The 22,064-nt window shown below is 36.3% G+C and overlaps 1 protein-coding gene across 6 annotated transcripts in view; it reads right to left on the bottom strand.

Annotated features, from left to right (window-relative positions):
- Nucleotides 1–22,064, bottom strand: part of TMTC2 (transmembrane O-mannosyltransferase targeting cadherins 2) — an 889,490-nt gene that overhangs the window by 617,268 nt on the left and 250,158 nt on the right. For all 6 annotated transcript variants that reach the window (XM_036865958.1, XM_036865961.1, XM_036865962.1 and 3 more), the window contains exons 5-7: nt 6,013–6,098; nt 5,338–5,522; nt 4,181–4,259 (exon numbers count right to left, since the gene is read on the bottom strand). In XM_036865958.1, coding sequence (XP_036721853.1) covers nt 4,181–4,259; nt 5,338–5,522; nt 6,013–6,098 — 350 coding nt within the window. The remainder of the gene's footprint in view (nt 1–4,180; nt 4,260–5,337; nt 5,523–6,012; nt 6,099–22,064) is intronic.

The following is a 22,064-nucleotide window of genomic DNA, read 5'->3' as shown; positions in this document are numbered from 1 at the left end:
ACTAAGTCTAGCAGAAAAGTATGTCATGACAGGAAAAGGAGAAGAAACTCTAAACTAAATATGATGATTTCAATTTAAAGGGAACACTCTATTAATGGAATTATTAATTGGGCATTAACTAAGTATGCTGTTTCACTTTTGGTTAATGCAGTTAATGATAAAAGATGGATTTTGACTGTGGTTGTTGAGAGATAAGGGGAAATGAACTTCGAGAGAAAATGCAGCAATTCTAGACGGGACAGAACTAAACAGAATCCCCGTTGGTGACTCCAAGGCCATCCAAGTACGTCAAAACTGTATCTATAGAGAAATCAGATTTACAATGGGAAATACAAAAAGAACTGCCAGAGAGAATACAATCAGTGACTTCTGGAGTTTAAAGCCCACAGAAAGAATAATGATTACAACGGAAGGTAATGTTATGAAACACTTACTAGGTTGGGCATTTGGTCCAATATGCTTTAGCTTCATTGTCTCAATCAGTCCTCAAACTGACACTACCATTACAAGCACCTTATGGATGGAGAAACTGAGGCTTCAGTTAAGTAATTTGCCCAACGTCACTCAGCTGTTAAGTGTCAGAGCCATAATTTGAACCTGGGCTATCTGACTTCACACTATACTGAATCTCCACTGAATCCAACCCATTATCTCAAGAGGAAACTGAGGTCCACAACTGGCTAGGAGTAATTTTAACAGTTATTGTGTGATTTGGACTCTTAACATTTCATGTATTTTCATACCTTACTAATTATAACTGCCACCTAGGTGAAACTTTAATTTTTGTTTATAAAAATGATATATAGTGTCTTTTAAAATATGATTTGTACATGCTCGTAAATTCACTTAATTTTGGATGGGACGATACTCCTCAATTATTGTTACTCAATCACCTTGATCCTATGAAATCAAAGAGAATAATGAGAATGTATTTTTAAATAGATTTTTAAGTTTACTTATAAATTGTCACAATAAAAACTAAGTCTTATGATAAAATATAGAAAAAATTAAGTTGGGAAGCAAGTAATAATTGATAATCAAACTTGTTATTTTCTGTTAATACACAAATGCGAAAAATAGGCTCATTCGATGTTCAGGATAAGTCAACTACTGGCATGCAGAATAGAGTGATATGTTTTTCATAAAATGTTCAAGGGAAGGGAAAATGCAAAGGGCTGGAGTGTTGGGGTTTTTTGTTGTTTTTTTTGTTTTTTTAAGCAGCTGCAATGAATTGAGTTATTAAAGTAATAATAACATTCAAATATAATTGTATTTTTTCATACATATTCCTTTATGTCTCCTAACCTCCAAATAAAAGAAAATAAATAATGTTTGCATTATTTATACTATTACATGCAAGTGCTTGGGGGTAGTGGTCTTGAAGGGGTAAATGAATGAGCCGTGAGAAAAATGAATACTTGCAGGCTAAATCTAGCCAGACGTTATAATCCATCACTCATCCCTAAAGGGCACCAATAATATGCAAATGTGAGAATTAGAAAACACATTCAAGGCTGTTGATAAACTTGATAGGATAATCAGCACATGCTGACAGACTAATGAAAATGATGAACTGATAGGGCAGCTTATCTCCTGGGCCATTTTTTTTTCTTGTCAAATGGAGGCTAATCAAAATGTATTAGGAGTTAAAGCCAACACTCAGAGGATTTCACCCATTTGATTAGGAGGTGAACTCATTCTCAGAGAAAATTATAGTTTCGTGAACAACTGAAACTACAAAACCTAGTCAGCTGACAGACCGTCACATAAAATTAAACAGAAGGCAGCCACTATAATTATGGCAGAAATCTGGAATGATAAATTATATTGGGATTCTCCCCTTGCAAATTGTTAGAGGGCTTTGCAGAGTCTGGGCAAAGCGGCTCCCTCCTTCTGTAATGGAAAATAAGACAAAGGACTAAGCAATCACCCCAGGGATACACTTATCTTTTGCTGCCTGTGTGTGCTCAGCATCTGTGTAACCACATGAGACACAGATCTCAAGGTACCAGCTGAATTTTCAATCAAATGTATTTACTTAAAATAATTGAATGAATTTTCTCGAATCATTAACTATAGTGAATACCACACTTCCTATTAACAATAAAGATGCCATATGCAGTCTGTTGCCATGGATCTGAGTCCTTTCCTAATTTAAAGAAAGATATCTTCTCTGATCATTGAGGAAAATTGGGAAAAAGCCCTTCCCAAGCATTAGCGTTAAAAATAAAATTATAAACTAAAACCACTGTGCCTCCTCAGACAAAATTAGAGAACACAGTTATTTCAGTATTCATTTTGAAATGAATAACCATCCAGCACTAACACAGAAAGTTAATTCAACTGATAAATCTACATACTCTAGGTACACACTTTATGGACACGTACATTTCACCTGAGTGGATAGATTGATGGTAAAATGTTAGATAGTAAAAGGCGCGGTTTTAATTCATAAGAGGATAAAGACAAAAGTACATTTAAGGAAGTGAGATTTTTACCTTTCAGTAATTATACCAAAGAGAAAAAGAAACAGTAACTAAAACTACTCCAGTGTCCTCTTTAACACGAGCATTAAATCACCCTACTGCTGTCCAGGCCAACTGTCAGGATTCCCAGAGACAGGGAATGAATATATAAACCTCTCCCAAATCTTTTTTTTTTTTTTTTCTATTTACTGACCTGTGCCTTGTTCTAGCTCTAAACTATTTCTGAATTTTCTGTTATTTAAAAAAAAGTAGGGCTTCCCTGGTGGCGCAGTGGTTGAGAATCTGCCCGCCAATGCAGGGGACACGGGTTCGAGCCCTGGTCTGGGAAGATCCCACATGCCGCGGAGCAACTGGGCCCGTGAGCCACAACTACTGAGCCTGCGCATCTGGAGCCTGTGCCCTGCAACAAGAGAGGCCGCGACAGTGAGAGGCCCGCGCACTGCGATGCAGAGTGGCCCCCACTTGCCGCAACTAGAGAAAGCCCTCGCACAGAAACGAAGACCCAACACAGCCAAAACTAAATAAATAAATTAAAATAAAATTTATAAAAAAAATTTAAAAAAGTAGAAGTGAGTGTCCTTGCCAGGCATATATTTTCTAGTTTGGGAGGGCGTGGGATTTTCTATGTGTACTCAAAGCCATACGGCTACTATCAAATGTCTCAAATCACAGAATATAAAAGCATAAAATAATCCTAGAGATCATGTAGTCACATTTAGTTTATATGCATGAGGAAGGCCTAGAAATACTAAGCAAGTTAACCAAGTTTAATGAAAAAGGAAAATCTGAGTTTGCGATTTGTTGTTCGGAGAAAAAGAAATATTTGATTTGAGGACAAAAGTAACCCCTTATCTGGAAACAGCAAAGTTAACCAATCAGCAGAACATCTTAAACTTTAGGGATTCTTTTCAAGAATCACATACCAAATAGGCAATTTTCAGGTGTGTCCACCATCAAATAGCTGTGGTAACAATTTCCTATAAGGCTGCCACGGATCAATTGCAGGTAATAGGCAGATTATTTTATTAGTAATTCTAGTTCTTGATCTCTTGTACCTAGAAAAATCAATGCCCTAGCTTACATACTTTCTGATTAATAAGAAAATTAAATTATTCAATGTAGAAAAAGGAATAATTGTAGTAGGATATTTACACTCTTCACAGTATTGTTTTTACCCTAAAATAATACCCTGAAAAAAACCTCTTGAGATCCAAGCCTTTATCAGTGAAAACCATACAAGTTGGCTCAGTTGCTCACATTTTTTTTATAAGCATCAAAACCATGAATCTCTACATCATAGCATGTTTATTTTTGAGGAGGCCATTATGATTAAGAAAATAACATGATCAAAAATTATCACAAATTTGATAAATTCATTAAAATCTACATGTACTTTATTCATCATTTTCAATCTCTAGGGTCTAGTTAACACTCAATACCCACTTCAGTTTTTGAGCCCCTTTTGAACAACTCTGGGATCCAGCCAATTGCTGAAAATCACTATGTTAACACATTTATTTCTCTTAGAATAAGTATGCTTTGTACACGTTTGAATGTGACACTCAATTGTGAACAGGGTTTTTTTAGTGAGGATTAACAATATGATTTATTAGAATTCCATTTAACAGAATTACAGGTTTCAATTTTTCCACAGGTCCCTGAAATATCAATTAAAATATTACTATTTTACTTACCCATCATGTTGTACAAGCTCTGTGGGGCAAACTGCCTTGGCATTTTCTGAATTGCTTCCTTGTATACACTAAGTGCATCCTAATTTAAGAAACAGAAAAAGAGCTAAAGTACAGAACTATTCACTGAAAATAAAATAACAACATCCTTCCAAAATTAAAGTCTTCCATTGCTCTTTCTAAATGGTATTTAGAGGAAAATAATTAAGCCGTCCTTTGATATCATACTGCCTCCATTTCATGAATAAAAATATTCAACCCAGTCCGTGAAGAAGGTCATATAAAAATTAGTTTAACAAGCAGTCAAATGTTACCATTGTTCTCTCAATATAAATTTTTCAGTTCCCATAGATTATGCAATAAAATAACCAGAAGTCACCCACAGTCATCTAAAATCTGTAGGTACTTCAAGTCAGGTGATCAAGTAGGATCTAAATAAAATATCAACTAATGAATCTTCTAGCTACTCAGACCTACTGAGATCATTAAATGCAATTATTTTTAAAATTCTATTTTCACCCTCACGTTGCAGTCTTAATACATCGCGTAAGAGTGTGTGTGGGCGTCATTTGAGAGAGGGAGGAGCCATACTGAATGGGAGAGAAGAAACCCATGCAGGCAGGCTTCGTGTGAGAGACAGGGAACACAGGACTGGGCCAACCTCCCAACTTCCCATACAAGACCCTGTCTCCATCACCTTTCCCCTCTCCCCAATTCAAAAACACAATAAAATCAGTTTTCATTGGGTTATTGTTTTAAAAAGAATGAAAAGAAACAAGTAGGATTTATATCAAATCATTTACTCAATACGCAGAGTACAAAAATGTATTTTTTTAACATCAAAAAATGGATATAGATAAATAACGTGTCTTGAATTTTCAAATCAAAGAGATGGTGAGCAAATAAGCTTGAGCTGCAATGCATGTTATTTCCTTTTCCTGAGGAGTCATAATTACGCTGAGAAATTCACAGTGAAGAAATCCATTAAGTTTTGCTTAAGCAGAGTTTTTTTCCTAAAGAATTTCACCATAAAACTCTTTTAATAAAAACACTTATTAGCTTCTTAAATGATCAGTGTCCCTACAATGAGATCGTAGGTAGAAAACATTGAGACTAGATCAGAACAAGGGGGAGGAATGAGACAGAGGTTTTGGCCTGACCTCATAGTGTCCCTGCTCATGATAGAGTTTCCCCAGGTTGTACAGACAGCTGGTGACCGAGCTCTTATGGGCATGAGGGTCCTTTAGGTTTTCGTCAGGGATCTCAGAACACTTCAGGAACGTGCGTCGAGCTTCTTCTGTCTTTCCTTGGTTCATTAGAATAATCCCGGTGTTTAAATATGCAGCTGAGGGGAGACAAGTGGAAATACAAATGTGAGAAGATGATGTACACTATGGAAGCAATAAAGTTATCTTTATTTCAGTTTTGTTTCTATGTATTATTTATGATTTTAAAAGAAAACCAAGAAATAAATACCCAGGGAACAAATATACAAAAGAACAACAGTGTAGTAAGAAGTACAGGTATCACTGAAAAAAAAATATATAATAGTCTCTGCCTTCAAGGAGCCAGAACATTTTGAACTTGATATCTAGATGAATAAAAGTTATATTTATCTTCATATAGTAACATGATAAACAGGCACCAAAATATTAAAATTCAGAGAGATGTAATTGTTAAAGTCTCATAATTTGATCGGCAAGTATTCAGAAATAGAGTTACCGTGTTTTTTAATCTGTGAGGCTTTAAGTCACCATTTTCATGAAGGGAGGGAGGGAGGGAGGGAGGGAGGGAGGGAGGGAGAGATACTTTAAAAGGACTTGAATATTACTTACAAGCCAGCGTAGGTCTGCTCCCGATCGCCAATTTATAATAATGTAGTGCTTCTGCAAACCTGCTGTTCTCTTGTAGAAGTAACCCTCTGCATGAGCAAAATAGAAATTTGGAGACAAGACTGTATTACTATACATAAAATCAAATTTTCATTTTATATTTCAAAAATAAAAATGGTTAATGGGGCCATAAAAAGGACGAGGTACTATAAAAATAAATTCTAAATAGAAGGAAATGATTACTCAGGAGAGAAAATACTAGAGAGGGATCAACTGCATTTACGTTGCATTAGAAAGTATTAAGAAGTATTTCCAAAAAAGCTCTTTACCCCCGACTGAAATTTCCCCTTTCCAGCAATCTTTTCTCTCCCACTAGAATTACAAACCACCTGGATTTCTCCTTGGAGCATGCACAGTTTTTCATCACTTCAGAAAGGAAACCTGTATAAGGCCCTGATATACATATGTACATTTAAACCTGAGACGCCTCTCCCACTGGCCATATTGCTTGGGAAATATTGGCCCATGACTGCTTGAAAGGCAAAAGGTAATCTGGATCAATAGTACAGAGTCAGAATCTTATCAGATTCCATCAAAGACTGAAGACCAACCACATTGTTATTTCCTTATTATTTGGATTTGGTCAAATAAGCTTACATTTCAGAACACTGGGCAAATTTCAGTTCACTGTTGTGAGACATGCATTTGTCTACAGACCCTCAGACTCTGGGCCTCCCTAGGAGGCTCCTTTGGCAGTGCGTGGTCACATGGATTATCCCAGCATTTCCAGGCCCTGCCCTCATGACAAGTGAGAATCAATTATAATCATGTCTGTGAAAATACAGTGTCAAGGAACTGGACTAAGTTCTGAAAGTTCTCACAGAGGGCTTTCTGGCCTATCCTTGTTCTCTTATAATCAGCAAGTGTCTTACAGACATTTGGCACCTCTCTTGGACCTGAGTACTACTGTCATCAACCTCAAATTGCAGATTCCATTTGCCAGTTCCTGAGGCCTCCAAAAGGCGGTAAAATGGAGGTTTGCAAAATGAGAAGGCCACTGACAAAAACTTATCATTTTGTAGAGTATTTTAAAATACTCAGCTTTTTTACTTAATGGGCATGCTTGAAAAATAATGAAGTAAATCATTTTGAAATTAAAGTTTGCTCACTTGTGTCATTAGCATATATTAACCTCGTTATTTCTATTATTTGTTAAAAGAGCCATTTGAATAAATGAAACTGTTCCAAACCACATTAACAGTTACATATACACAGAAATGTACATATCTGTAGAAAATTTAGAGCAACAATTTGATAATGAAATTGATATGCTTTGCTGTTAAGTGTACTTTTCAGTTGCTAGGAACAAGGAAAAACAAAGCTTCCTGCGGTATTCAAGGGTCTGTGAAAAAGTTCAGTTGTCTTTAAAAGCAAGTAAAACTGATAAAGAGAAAGAACACTCACATACTTTCCAAAAAGGAATAATATTCTTTATAAAAACAATTTTGACAAAATGCTTTCCAGTTAACTAAGCTCATACACATGATCTCATTTCAGAAACATATCTACAACCTTAATTGTCTTTGTCACTTTCCTTTGAGGTTCAGATAAAGAGGTGTTTCTTCTTTGATACAAGGCCAATGTCATCAGAGGAGAAATCCATCTTAATCCGAGTCTTTCTACTTTCCTTAGGAACTAAAGTCCTTCCATGAGCCCCTTTTTATCCAATATCTTCAATCTTTTTCCCCATTGCAATTTCCTTTCCCTTAAGACTACAAAAATGTTTGTGTGCCTCTTAGCAGAGAGCGGAAGATAACACCCTACCACCTTATCATTCCTGCATCCACCTCTTAACTACCTCTTACTGTCGTTCTTCCCCTCAAAGTCAGATTTCCTTTAAGGACAGTCTGTGGTGCACATGTCCAATAACTCAAATCCCATTTACCCCTAAATCCAGATTAGGCTCTTTCCCAGAATTCTGCTGAAATGTCATAATCGAATTTCCACTAATTATCAAAGTCCCAAAATAGTTTGCTAATATGAATCACCTACTCAACTGTAGCATCTGTGATTATTAAACCCATTTTCCTTCCTGAAACTCTTGTGTTTCCTCGGCTTCTGGAAAGCCAGTCTTCCTTATTCTCTATCCCTGAGACTATCCTTCCAAGAATGAAGAAAAGTGTATCTTTATTCATATATTCCTTTAAAAGAAGTTGGTATTTCCCAGGTCTTTGTCTTTTTCTCCTTTTCTTGGTAAGTACTGTCTCTGCATGACAACATGCATACATGCAGCTCATATGCTGACTGTTTGCAATTCTAAAATAGCGATCCCTCTCCTGACATCCAGATCTGTTGAAAATTCAACAGCTTACTCAACCACATCAATCTAGGTGCTTATTAGCCGGAATTTCAAAACCAACACATCCAAACATTGAAAGCAATATTTCCCACTCAAAAATAAAGAGATAAATGAAAGAGATAAAAGAAGAAAAAAATCTTTCCTCAACAATTAGAACCATCCTTTACATCAGTTGCTAAAATCAGAAACCTGGTTATCACTCGTGACTTTTCACTTACCCTCAAAATCCCAGGTTTAGAAAGTCTCCAAAGCCTACCAATTCTTATTTTATTTTCTAAGGCTCTTTACTCTGGCCCCTCAAGGTTCACTTTTACAGATCTGGCAGAGCCCTTTTTACCTTTCCTGTCACCTAAATAACTGCAATCGCCCACTAATTAGTCTGCACATAATTACATTTCTAAAGGACAAATATGCTGTTAGGCTAGACAAAAAGAACATGAGGAGATGAATGCATATCTTTGAAACTGTACCTAAAGCCCATAAACCTTGAAAATGATGTATTCAGCCTCAAGGGCTCCCCAATACTGATGTATTACAGTCCTGTCATTTTCCACCTCATAAAATACAGCATGATAACCACACCTAGACAATCCTGTCCAGCCTGCCTCATTCTTTGGAAGAAACTAGTCACACAGAGGGGTGGAGCAGCCAAGTCTCCAGGATTATATATAAAGTGGCTCTTTGAATTAGACAGCATCATCCCCTGTATCATCTGAATAAAGTTAGCAATGGAGTGAGTCCAAGTTAGACGGCTATTGTGACCAATTTCTCATGGCTAAGGACTTAACTGAGCATCAACTATGCTCTAGTACGCACACTGCAAATGTGAACAAGACAGATGCACTCTCCTGCGGATGCATGATCTACTGAGGGAGACAAATAAGAAAATAAATGGTGTGGAAAATTACGATGATAGGGCACAGAGGAGCAACACCACTCTAGCTCAGGAATGGACACAGGAAGGTTCATGGAGTCCAAGTGCCACTGGGCAGAGGCTTGAAAGTAAGCAGCAGTTAGCCAGCAGTAAAGAGTGTCATCATCAGCCCCGCGTTACACAGGAAGAAAGCGAGGTCCATGGAGAATTTACCAACTAACCCTAGGTTTTATGGTTAATAAGAGGCAAAGCCAGGACTGCAACACAGTTTCTCTGACACTAATTCCCATGCTCTTTCTAAAAGAAAAAAAGAAGAGGAGAGAGAAGATAATTCAAGTCTAGATGCATATGTACTAGGTTATGTTTCCTTTTGCTCTAAAATTCTTCAGATTTTGGATAATATGAATTTGAATTCATGCTCTGAAAAGGAATCCAAATGCCATTTTGACAGTTCAGGATGAATTTGGGTCAATTCTAGCACTGTAACAACGAAGCTTCTATGACTGCTGTTTTCCACATTTATAGAACCCAATCTTTATTTTACTGAAGACTGGATAGAAGGATAGAAACCCTTCACATTGTAATAGTTGTGGTTGTAATAATAAGAACAACAACAACAGCTAAACCTATTTGGCACTTACAGTGTTTACATATATTAACTTAATTTACATATATTAACTTATTACTCATCAATAATCTTATGAGGTAGGTTATTATTACAAGTCTCATTTTACAGATGATGAATCTGGGGCAAGAAAAAGTTCTGCAACATACCAGAGGATACACAGCTAGCAAGAAGTGTGCCACAGTTCAAGCCCAGCAATCCGTTTGTAAAGGAGGATCTGTATTTTAATAGAGCATTCATACCAAAGGCTTTTCCACAGCTGTTTAAAATTGATGACACAGTTTGTTTACATGCTGATCATGTCAATAAAATCTTCTGGTTTCTATGTATATTAAAAACAACAACACATTTTAATACACCATCAAGCTAGAATCTAATAAGAAATAGTTTTATTCATATTATGTGAAGTTGCTTTGCAGTTAAGGAAACTGGCCCATGCTATACATTAATGTGAATTCAAAGTGTCTTTTGGGGGAGAAATTGAAAAAATGTTATTGATCTCTAAATAATAAATGGTTGGGTCACTTTTATGTATCTGTGTGTAAGTGGATATATTATAGTGTATTTTAATGGATTCAAATCTTTTACTTCTCATATTTCTCCCCCAGTGATTTATCTTTCAGAACCATAGTCACTGAAATTAAGCAGCCAGTGAAGACTACAAATTGGAGAACCAGAAAGAATAAATACTTGTTATAGTCAAAGGAAGAAAACACATCTGGATACAAAAAGTACTATTCACTGTAACACTTAAATTCCAGAAGACCACTTTATTTCAAGAAAAAAACAACAAAATGCCCTCCCTTAAATCCTTTCAGCTTTTTTTTTTAACCTGATTTTGACCATTTTCTAGGAATTACCATTAAGTGTGTAGAATTTCTTTTTCTTGTAAAAGTTTTGCCCATCTTTACTCCAGTCTCCTCTAACAACCCTTTCTCTGAAATACCATTTAAAAAAAAAAATCACAATACTCCAGATACTTGATAAATGAAAACCAGTCAAACCTATGGTAACAGTGGATTGGACAGAGTTAAATGCAAACATTAAGTGTAAATAGGCATACAAATCCCTAGCTGATTCTAAATATTGACAGAGACAGAAGGGGAGCATTTTTTAGTACAATGTTTCTCAACCAGGGGTGACTTTGTCTCCCAGGGGACACTGGGCAATGTTTGGAGACGTTTATGGTTGTCACAACTGGATGGATGCTATTGGCATCTAGTGGGTAGAGGCCAGGTATGCCATTAAATATGTAAACATGTTAGAAGACACAAGACAGCCCCCCAAAGCAAAGATTTATCTGGCCCCCAATGTCAATAGCGCTGAGGTTAAGAAACCACATTTAGCATTTCATACATACTAACTGCAACACATTTGTTCAGAACATAAGGTCCTCATGTCCTTGCCAACCACATACATGAACTACGTAAAGAATATAGAATGTAAAAAGGCAAACTACAGGGAATAAATTATTTTTTTCAATAAAAATCTAATCTATCATCATTTCTACTGACTTTTCATTTAAAAAGGCAAAAAAATAAATTTTCTAAATTATTTTAAAAAGCACGCCCTTCTCCACTGCTGTCAGTACATCCAAACAAAATGTCAGTGACTCTCTGTAGAAGGTTGCCCTCAATACAGAACTGTCAAAACATACAAATCTTCAAGTAAAGCTACCTTTTGCCTCAGTTTCAAACAAAGGTCTTTAAAAATCGTTGAAATCCGACATGTTCGAAAATTGGTATTAATAAAGCACATCAGCAGAAGTATACTTTTCAAGAATATGTATTGCAGTAAACAGAAGAAAAGTATAGTTTTCAAGAATATGAATTGCAGTAAACTAAGTGGACATTTACTCAGAACATGGATGAGACAGGATGTGGTTTACAGAGCCATGAGCTGTTAAGACTAGGGAAATTCTAAAGGATAGTAGCTTTCTTTCTTTTTTCAATTTCATTAAAGCATAATTTGTGGCACTCCTATACCATATTAAACATTGAGAATAAGATTACCAAACAATAGGTAAATATTTTTTGAATGAACTATCTCATCGTGAAGACAAGACGATCAAACACTCACAATACAGTGTAAATGAAGCATAAAGTGTTCTGGGAACCCACAAAAGGGATACTTTTCCACAATGACAGGTCAGGTGAGGTTTGTAGAGAAGGCAAGCACGCAGGGAACGGAGTTCCAGGCAGATCAGGCCGCCATGCTTATGAAAACTCAAAGTTACAGAGGATAGCATTTTAATCTACCAGTAGCAGTCACGACAAGCTTCATGGAAATTAAATGACGATCTATGTGAGAAGCCTTCTGGAAACTGAAAAGCTAAAACAACTTAAAATTAAGATTATATTATTGAGAATATTTCAGTAATAAGTTGTTTGGTTATTCCCTGGGCAAAAATTCTTAGTCATCAAAATAAATCAGATAGCTTAATGTTTACAGGCAGTGGTTCACAAAATAATTGATAATCCCTAAGGTCCAAATACTAACAAAAACATCATGTTCATGTTAAATTGAGACTTTTTTCCTGAATTTTATTTTATTTCATTATCCTTTAACACATGTAGGTACTCTGAAACGAAGATTTCTTTCCTCAGAGATAAGACACTATATGTTTTAGATGTTCAATGTTTTCCTAAGGTATTCATGCCTCTGAAATTTCCCAACTGAAATTAATTGGCATTGGCTTGGCATCATATTCAAACTTTGCATTAATTCAAATTTAATAATTGATTTTGCTAATTTAGCTAATGACTCTAATAATGAGACTTTATGTAATTTAATTGTGAAATGGCATTACAGTTGCATTTCTTCTGTTTTTCCAAGATTAATGCCTAGTTTTAGTCTATGTTCATAATAGGATATTTGGAAACATAAATCGTTAATCTCTATTATTGGACAGAAGTGATAATTAATAGCATGTCAAACTCATAACACAAAAATGCCCCCAAATCTTGCTTGATAAAATAGGTATCAGGCAAAAATCTCAAGTGACTATCCCAGCAGTAAATGGAATGAAACTCAAAGTCCTTTTTAAAAACAGAAGCTGTAAGTAAAATGAATAAATTACTACTACTTGAATCAACTGCAGTAATGCCAAGGTTTAGGGTGACACAAGAGCTTAGAAATTAAGTATCTAATATGCACAAGCCACTGAATACATACAAAGAACCAGAATCAATCAGTACAGGAGTCTCAGTCATGTGACTAAATTCTATCCAATGAAATGAAAGCACAGTAGCCAGAGCACCTCTAGGAAAAGTCCTCAAAGAGGAGAGAGCATGTCCTCCCTTACCCTTCCTCTGTCCTGCTGACTATAGGTGGAGGCCCAGTTCTGAGGATGGTAGAGAAAAGCCCTGTTCTGAAGATGGTAGAGAGCAAACTGAAAGGAGGCCAGGAAACTGAGCCCTTTATAAAAATTTCCCATGACCCTGGGACTGCACACCTCTGACTTATCTGTACAGAGAATACAATTTTAACTAGCTTAAGCTAATGTTATTTGGGATTTCTTATCACTTACTTTCTTATCTCTTCTCTACTGATAAAAAAGCACATGTAAATGACCCAATTTCGTTCCTTTTTATGGCTGAGTAATATTCCATTGGGTCATTTGTAGAGATGTGCATGGATCTAGAGACTGTCATACAGAGTGAAGTAGGTCAGAAAGAGAAAAACAAATACCATATATTAATGCATATATGTGGAACCTAGAAAAATGGTACAGATGAACCGGTTTGCAGGGCAGAAATAGAGACACAGATGTAGAGAACAAACGTATGGATACCAAGGGGGTGGAAAGTGGTGGGGGGTGGTGGTGTGATGAATTGGGAGATTGGGATTGTCATGTATACACTGATGTGTATAAAATGGATAACTATGAAGAAGCTGCCATATAAAAAAATAAATAAAATAAAATTTAAAAATTAAAAAAAATATATAAAAGCACATGCATTGTTTTCTTTAGTTTTTCTTTTGTTTTTTTAAAAACTAAAATATGTAATATCAAGTATGGCTCTTATAGAGAATTTTAAGGAAAACTTCTATTAATTATATTTGAATGAATACAAAGTATGCGTTGTCTACTTTTGAGTGATAACCAGATGAGGCAATTTGCCAAGTATGAAATTTGCAATTAAAATATTCAATTAAACTTATATAATTTTAGAGTGTAATAGGGGCATGAAATTGGAACTCTTTTTTTTTTTTTTTTTTTTTTTTTTTTAAAAATTATTTATTTATTTATTTATTTTAGTTGTGTTGTGTCTTCGTTTCTGTGCAAGGGCTTTCTCTAGTTGTGGCAAGCGGGGGCCACTCTTCATCGCGGTGCGCGGGTCTCTCACCATCGCGGCCTCTCTTGTTGCGGAGCACAGTCTCCAGACGCGCAGGCTCAGCAGTTGTGGCTCACGGGCCCACTTGCTCCGCGTCATGTGGGATCTTCCCAGACCAGGGCTCGAGCCCGCGTCCCCTGCATTGGCAGGCAGACTCTCAACCACTGCGCCACCAGGGAAGCCCCGAAATTGGAACTCTTAAATTAAATGTCTAGACATCAGAGTGGTCAGAATTATCACTCTTTGCCCAAAAGAGTGATGATATTAGTAGCATTTTTTAAAAGCATTTTAGTTAATCCTCTCAATCCTCAAATAACTAGAAAGAAGCAGACTCATAGGAATTATCATGTGAAATAGAAATAGGTAGGATTTTCATCTCAGAAAAAAGATATAAGTGAGATATAAGTGATTGAATTTGAGTTCCATGGGAGATTCCAGAGACAAAGTTATATAAATTTTCTGGTCTCACATGGCACATCTATGGCTTTCAGGTCACCCTAGGATAATAGATTTTGTATTTGAGGACCACGCAAAAGAATTCTCTCTACTCATATTATTTTTTCTCAAATCATAAACTCAACTTTCCTTCTCTCCTTTTCTTTTAATTAAACTAGAAAAGCAGAGAGAGAAAGGGAATATAAACAGTTAACTTTTTACTTAAAACACACAATTTCAATTTATTAGAATAATAATGTGTGTGTTACAAAAAGCATAATTTAATTGGATACTAATTTTAAACTACTGCTAAGTTATTATACATGATAATTATATACTGTATGTACTCTGAGCAAAATAAGAAGATGTCACTTCTTGAAAAGGTTAAATCCCACTGAGCAAAGTAATGAGCAAGTTGTTTCCCTGCTCCATACCTTTACTGCCTGAAGAAGAATGGAAATGGAGATGGAGAAAAAGACAACAACCACGTGACGTGAACTAGAGAGATGCGCACACATGATTCTATGACATAGCTCCCCAAAGCTGAAACCCGTTTCACTGGGTATCACTTCTAAGTGTCACAGAACTGCCAAGTAATACAGTTTCAGAAAATACAGTTAAGCCTCCTCTCTGGTATCTTTCTTTTGACACAGAACTGTTTATTTGTTCTAAATTGGATTTTGTTTAGACTTTGACAACTGAATAAAGTACAGTAATGACATCCTATTTCATAAAGATGATTATTTTTTATTCTAACCTATCAAATATGGGGCAGTAGGCATCCAATCAAAAAACTGTTTTTATATTTCCAACACATTACTAAAAACCTCATCATATTAGGGGGAAAATGAACACGTTGTAGCTTTTATTAACTTTTTTATTTTAAAATTAGTTTTTGCTTAGGGTCTAAAGAAAGGGAAATGTATCCTCACTATAGTACCATGTCTGAAAAATAGATGAAGACTCAGTTAAACGGAGCATTCATTACGAAGATACTTCTTCTGAGTTAGAACCTGGACTATGACATCTAAATTAGCCTTTATCCCGTGTAAGTCCACTTCTACTCTGTCACAGGTCCTGAACAAAATGCTTCACGATTATTATCTTATGTAATTCTCTCAATAAACCTATAAAGGTATAATCCCCATTTTACAAATAAGGAGCCCCCAAATCAGAATGGCTACTCAGATCCACATAGCTAATTTTTGTTGGATCTGGGATACACAGACTACAATGTATATTAATATATGCATAATTCACTTTATACCTGTCTTCCAAATATATAATTAAGGCTATATTCTCCTCTACTTGTCATACAATAATAATAGGTGTGAATATACTTTCCTAGTTAAAAACCAGTACTTAATAGGAAGTAAGAAAGGGAATTAACACTCGATGTCTGTTTTCCATATTATTTCTTTTTATAATTAAAATTAGCAATTTAAAATACTATTACTCTTTTTACTTTAGAGATATGAAAACATCAGAGATAGAAATTAAACAACTTGCCCATGATAACACAACTGGAAAGTCTTAAGATGAGACTCAAATTGAGAGCTGCCAGGCTTCAAGTCACATGTCTTTCCATGTCTTTTCCCATATTGGTCCACTGGGAATATGTACCTGTTCTTAGTTTAAGCATTTATAATTGCCCTCTCTCTCCTGCTCATAACCCAGTGCTTTTCCATTTTCTGTATCAACAAATTTCTCTTCTCTCTTTCTGTATTTATACATGCCCATCCCAATATAGAAACATCTTGGATTTGCTTCAAAGGTGGGTAAACTACAGCCTCCAATGCCAAGTCAACTTCACCAAGAAATGCATCATAACCAATATACTTGGTGTGATAGTTAATTTTATGTGTCAATTTCATTGGATCATAGGATACCCAGAACACTAGTTAAACATTATTTCTGAGTATGTCTGTGGGGATGTTTCAGGGAGATTAGCATTGTATTGAGCAGATGGAGTAAAGCATATTGTCTTTCCCATTGTAGGTGGGCATCATCCAATCTGTTGAGGGTCTGAATAGAACAAAAAAGAGAATAGGAAGATTTCTTTCTCTCTGTCTCAGCTGGGACACTGATCTGCCCTCAGTAATCCTAGTTCTCAGGCTTACAGACTCAGACTGGAATTTGCACCAGGCTCTTGGTCTTTGAGTCACACCACCATCCTTCCTGGGTCTCCAGCTTACAGAGGGCAGATCATGAGACTTTTCAACCTTCGTAATTTCATAAATCAATGCCTTACAATAAATCTCTCTACTATATACATATATTATATATATATTATATATATATACACACACACACACACACATACACACACACAATCGGTTCTGTTTCTCTGGAGACTCTGATTAATACAACTTAAAAAGGGGTTTCTTTGAGTTATTCTTGTGCTCAAGACCCACTTCTCTTAATGGAAATGTTTACCAGTGAGTGTAAGCAATATCCTCACAAAAGAGAGCTGTGAGCAGTTAGACACGGAAAGAAATTAACAGCTAACAAACTCTTTAGCTTTTATTATTATACAATTATATCAAGTTTCCAGGAACTTTATTTAATCCTTGCTACAACACTAGGTGATATCAGAGCCCAATTTTGCAGATGAAGAATAAGGATTAAGCAATTTGACCAAGCGCAGGACCAATAAATGGGAGATCTGAATCCAAGTCTGTTTAATGCCAAAACCCATGCCCTTAATATTTCACAAAGCTGCCTCCACGGTGCAAAGGTGAGAGTTAAATTTTTTAAAAACCGAAACTTTTCCCTTTTCCCCACTCCTTTTCTCCCCACAAAAACAAATATTATTCAGGTAGGTCTATATATATTTTCTGGGACCATAGTCAAATCTCTTTCAAATATTTCCTCATTCTCTAAGAGAATTGTGATTTAAAACAAGCAAAATTAAGAACTAAGGCATACCTAACACAAATTAAAGGCATTGACCACCAGTGATGGAACTTTAAACCTATATACAGACTTGCTTTTATTCTTTGCTATTTACAGGGGCTATCCAAAATTGATGACTAATTATTATGTCATTTTTTGAAGGAGAGACATTTATCAGCTGGATGGTGTACAATCACTGTGGAGGAACCCCAAGCTGGGATAGAGGAGTAGGCCAAAGCTTGACCTGCTCAGTAAAAGTCAGTGTAATTAGACTCTTGATTTGTTCATTCATTCATTCAAAATATATTTTGAAAGTGCCATTATAGAGATTTTAATGACTGGCAGAAAAGAGAGATAATTTAAAAAGAAGTAACAAAGTTGTGTACAGGGTACCATGATACAGTCTGATGCACTGTGGAAGTCCACAGCAAGGAAACCTAACTTAAAACTAGTTTGTTCAGGCACTGGGAAAAAAAAAAAAAAAATGAACATTTGTGAATTCCACAGGAATCAACACACTCAAAAAAATATTACCAAAAAAGAAAAAAAAAATCAGGGTCTGATTCCATCACAGATATGGTTATAATTTGGGTTAGAGATGTTCCCATGGGCACACAGTGATTTAGTGCAATGAACTCACTTTAAACATAAATGTTCAACAAAGTGGGTGTTTTCTTTGTCCCTTAACAGCAGGGCTCTAACAAAAGTCTGCTGTTGAAGCAATAAATTATGAAAGGGGAAAAGGTATCATGTATCTCACAGACCAGCAGGAATAGGTGTTAGGTCAAACCAGCAGTTTCTAACTTAAGAACAGGCATGAGCAGTTCCAAAAATGAAAGTCTTAGCCTATCTCTTTTGGCCTGGAATAGATTTTACAACCTAGAAACAATTCACTCACGGGCTTATCCTGCAGTACTTGAAGAATTGAAAGAAAACACCATTTATAACAATGTTCCTAAACTGCCCTTGCAGGTTTAATTTTGGTGCTGAGAAGAGATGCCCCTTCACCCAACTCAAGGGTCAAGAGAGCAAGGATCTATTCGTGTCAGGAGTCATCATTTACAGGTCCTAGCAGTGGGAACCAGAGGCAAATTAGTGGCTGGAGACAAAGAAAAAGAGCTGGCGGAGCGCCAGAAGATTTGAACGGAATGACGGAAAGTTGGGGATTGAGGTGCGCAATGAAGAGAAAAATGGGTGAATACTTTCAGCACCACTTGCTTTTTATTTTCTTATCTTTTCTGTTGACTCCACCCTCATATTTTATAAAGGTACTGGCCCTTCCCAGAGAAACTTCTCACCTCTGAATGCTTCCCATTACTTTTTTTAGAACAGTCTAGAAATTGGCCAGCTTGCTCATCTTTCCTCGATGTCGGTTGTTGCTTTTGATTACAGTTCCACCCTCTTCTTCAACCCTAAGTTTCAGGAGACTGAGTACTCATTTGGCATCCCAGGTCTGCGCCCACCCCGAAATCTGGTCTTTGAGGAGTTAGAGAATTTTCTGAGAATTTTACATGAATTAGGCAAAGATACAGGGGATACACATGCACACACACACACACACACACACAGAGTCATTAAAATGAAAAACCAAAGGCTATTCACAGAATATAAATGGCGTTCAAAACTGGACTACCTTTAGACTTCAGGACAGCTCAGATTAATCCCCTAACCTGAAATTTCTATTCTCTAAGAAAGTGTCTGCCTGTCATTTTCTGAGTCTGATGATGAGATGTGGTTACACTGACCAGGTTGGATCTGGTTGTTCTTCTCTAGATGATTGGCGAGCATTTCCTCACAGTGTTCTCCTTATTATCAGAACTGCAAGATGGGATCACTCCTCCCTCTTGCCATTCATCCAACCCCTATCTAGTCATTTCCAACTACAAGGGTGCCTGGGGCAAAGTCAACTTAGGGGCACTGTAATTGCAAGCAATGGAGGAGTAAAGAGAAAGGGCATCCTTCGGTCTCTGATTCTACAGAGGTAAATAGGGACAGAGGAAGAAAGAAAAAGCAGGGAGGGAAGTCTCTGAAATAATCCTTGAGGCACTCTTCACACACAAAGAGCTTAAGGAAAATGGATGTACCTAAATCATGGAAAGCACATATAAATATACATACAACATATATTTATCGAGCTTGTTTCTGTGAGCTAAGCACTGTGCTAGGCACTTAGGAGACATATATATATAAACCCTGTCTTCAGGGAGCTTACATGTTAGCAATATACAAAATAAACTATACATTGTATTTATTTTAATACCATTATATAGAGCTAAATAGGAAATTATAAAGTTCACTAGAAGGTGATAAATGTAATGTAAAAAAAAGGAATTAAAGGAGAACAGGAGTGTGAGAGCAGTGGAGGGGCTGCAGTTTAAATAGCGCATCTGGGGAGCCCAATGCAATTGTTTGGAGTAAAGAATTGAAAGGAATGATGAGATATAATTTAGCCACAGTAATAATTTAGTACATATTTATATGAATAACATATAAGAGAAAAATAAGCAGCAGATGACAAGATATTAATTTTTAAAATTCATCATCATCTGAATACCCAGATGGCCTCCAACTTCAATTATACTTTAAGCAACTTCTCCAAAACACAGGCAAAATCAGTTAGGTTTTGTGTAAGAGAAAAAATAAATTAAATGGAAGACAATATTACTGTATTTCCTGGTGTATCTATGAAATAATTCTTAAGTCATAGTAACTGGAAATCTGCAGAGGACTGATTGGAACTACTCAAATAACAAATTTACATCTGTTCATTTTTTTCAGGAGTAGAGGAAAAAAGACACTTTTTTTTTTCTTCATAGTGCAAAACCTCCTTCTGAGAAAACTGAAATTAATTTATTTGAAATTCTGCTGCCTATCAGCCTGCACTTTCCATATGAACATAATTTTAGGAACAACAACAAAAATGCTTCTGGCCATTTGAGCAACTTTCAATCAGTTTTAAAGTTAAACCAAACAAAAGGCATTAAAATAGGATGCAATCATGAATTTCTTTATAAACCTCTTTTATAGGCTTTCTAATACATGTCTTCAAATTTACCTGCAGTGCTCTGGATAAAAATGACTATCAAATTAAAGGCCATTTTAATGAGATTTCAGAAAAATGCTTTTCATCGTTTTTCCAACATGGAAAATAGTTTAACTCTCTCTATACAGTTAATTTTGAATGAGTATTTCTCCATGGAAAAGCATGACCCATACAATGCCATTTTAAAACTACATTTGTGGGTTTCCCTGGTGGCGCAGTGGTTGAGAGTCTGCCTGCCAATGCAGGGGACACGGGTTCGAGCCCTGGTCTGGGAAGATCCCACATGCCACGGAGCAACTGGGCCCGTGAGCCACAATTACTGAGCCTGCACGTCTGGAGCCTGTGCTCCGCAACAAGAGAGGCCACGATGGTGAGAGGCCCGCGCACCGCGATGAAGAGTGGTCCCCACTTGCCGCAACTAGAGAAAGCCCTCACACAGAAACGAAGACTCAACACAGTCATAAATAAATAAATAAAAGAACGTGAATTTCTTTAAAAAAAATAAAACTACATTTGTAATAGAAAACCTGTAACACAAACAAGCATAGGAATGATTTAATCTCCTTCTTTCTCTTTGCCAGCCTCCAATTTCTAAAAGGATTCTGATTTCCCTCAATTTCACTTTGGGTTGCAATGGGGAGGGCAAAGTTTAACAGTTAGTTCCAGCAAGCAATCCTAGACACCAGCACCACAATGTGTAGTTTCCATTGCTATAAAAGAAATGAGTGTGAAATAATAAGTGGTTTAATTCAATTCTATCCAAAAGCACTTGTTAGTACCAAGAAGGTGTCAAGGACTTCACTATGTGCTAGAAATAAAGACATAAATAAATTACATCCCCAGTCCCTAAGGAGCTCCTAGTGTGAATTTCAATTCCTTGGTCATTGTGTCCATGGAATTTATAGGATAAAATTATTCTCTAGGATACCTTGTAGCTTTGTGATGGTAAAATGTTATTCTCTACTACATTCAGGAGAAGTGAATAATATTTCCAAGTTTCTAGACCCATGATTGATGCCACTATTTTTTTTCCCCCCACAGGGACACAAAAACCTCCTAGAAATACTTAACTTCTCTATAGTACATGATCTTTGGCCATTTTCTCCCTTCTTACTGTCCTATCCATCAGCTTCAATGGCATCAAAGTACCCTGGGCTTCTTTCCTTCTCCTTGAGCACACTTTATGGTTCCACTTTCTCTACCAAGCTCCTTCAATACTGGTATTTCCCAGGATTCCATCCATGGTCCTTCTTTCCTTTATCCTTATACATATTACATACACATACACACATACACACACACACACACACACACACACACATATTATTGACAGTCAGTTTCAATTTACACACTTAGATAATTACTCCAAAATCCACATCCTCTACCTCAGAATGCTCTCATGAGTGGTAGAAACACGTTCTAGTTGCCTAGTGGATGCCCAATAGTCATCTGAAACTTATGTAGCCAAAACTGTGCAATCTTCCCCC

The sequence above is a fragment of the Balaenoptera musculus genome, chromosome 10 (genome assembly GCF_009873245.2).
Source record: "Balaenoptera musculus isolate JJ_BM4_2016_0621 chromosome 10, mBalMus1.pri.v3, whole genome shotgun sequence".
Lineage (NCBI taxonomy): Eukaryota > Metazoa > Chordata > Mammalia > Artiodactyla > Balaenopteridae > Balaenoptera > Balaenoptera musculus.
Note: the sequence above shows the minus strand (reverse complement) of the source record. Positions and strands in the feature narration are given on the sequence as shown.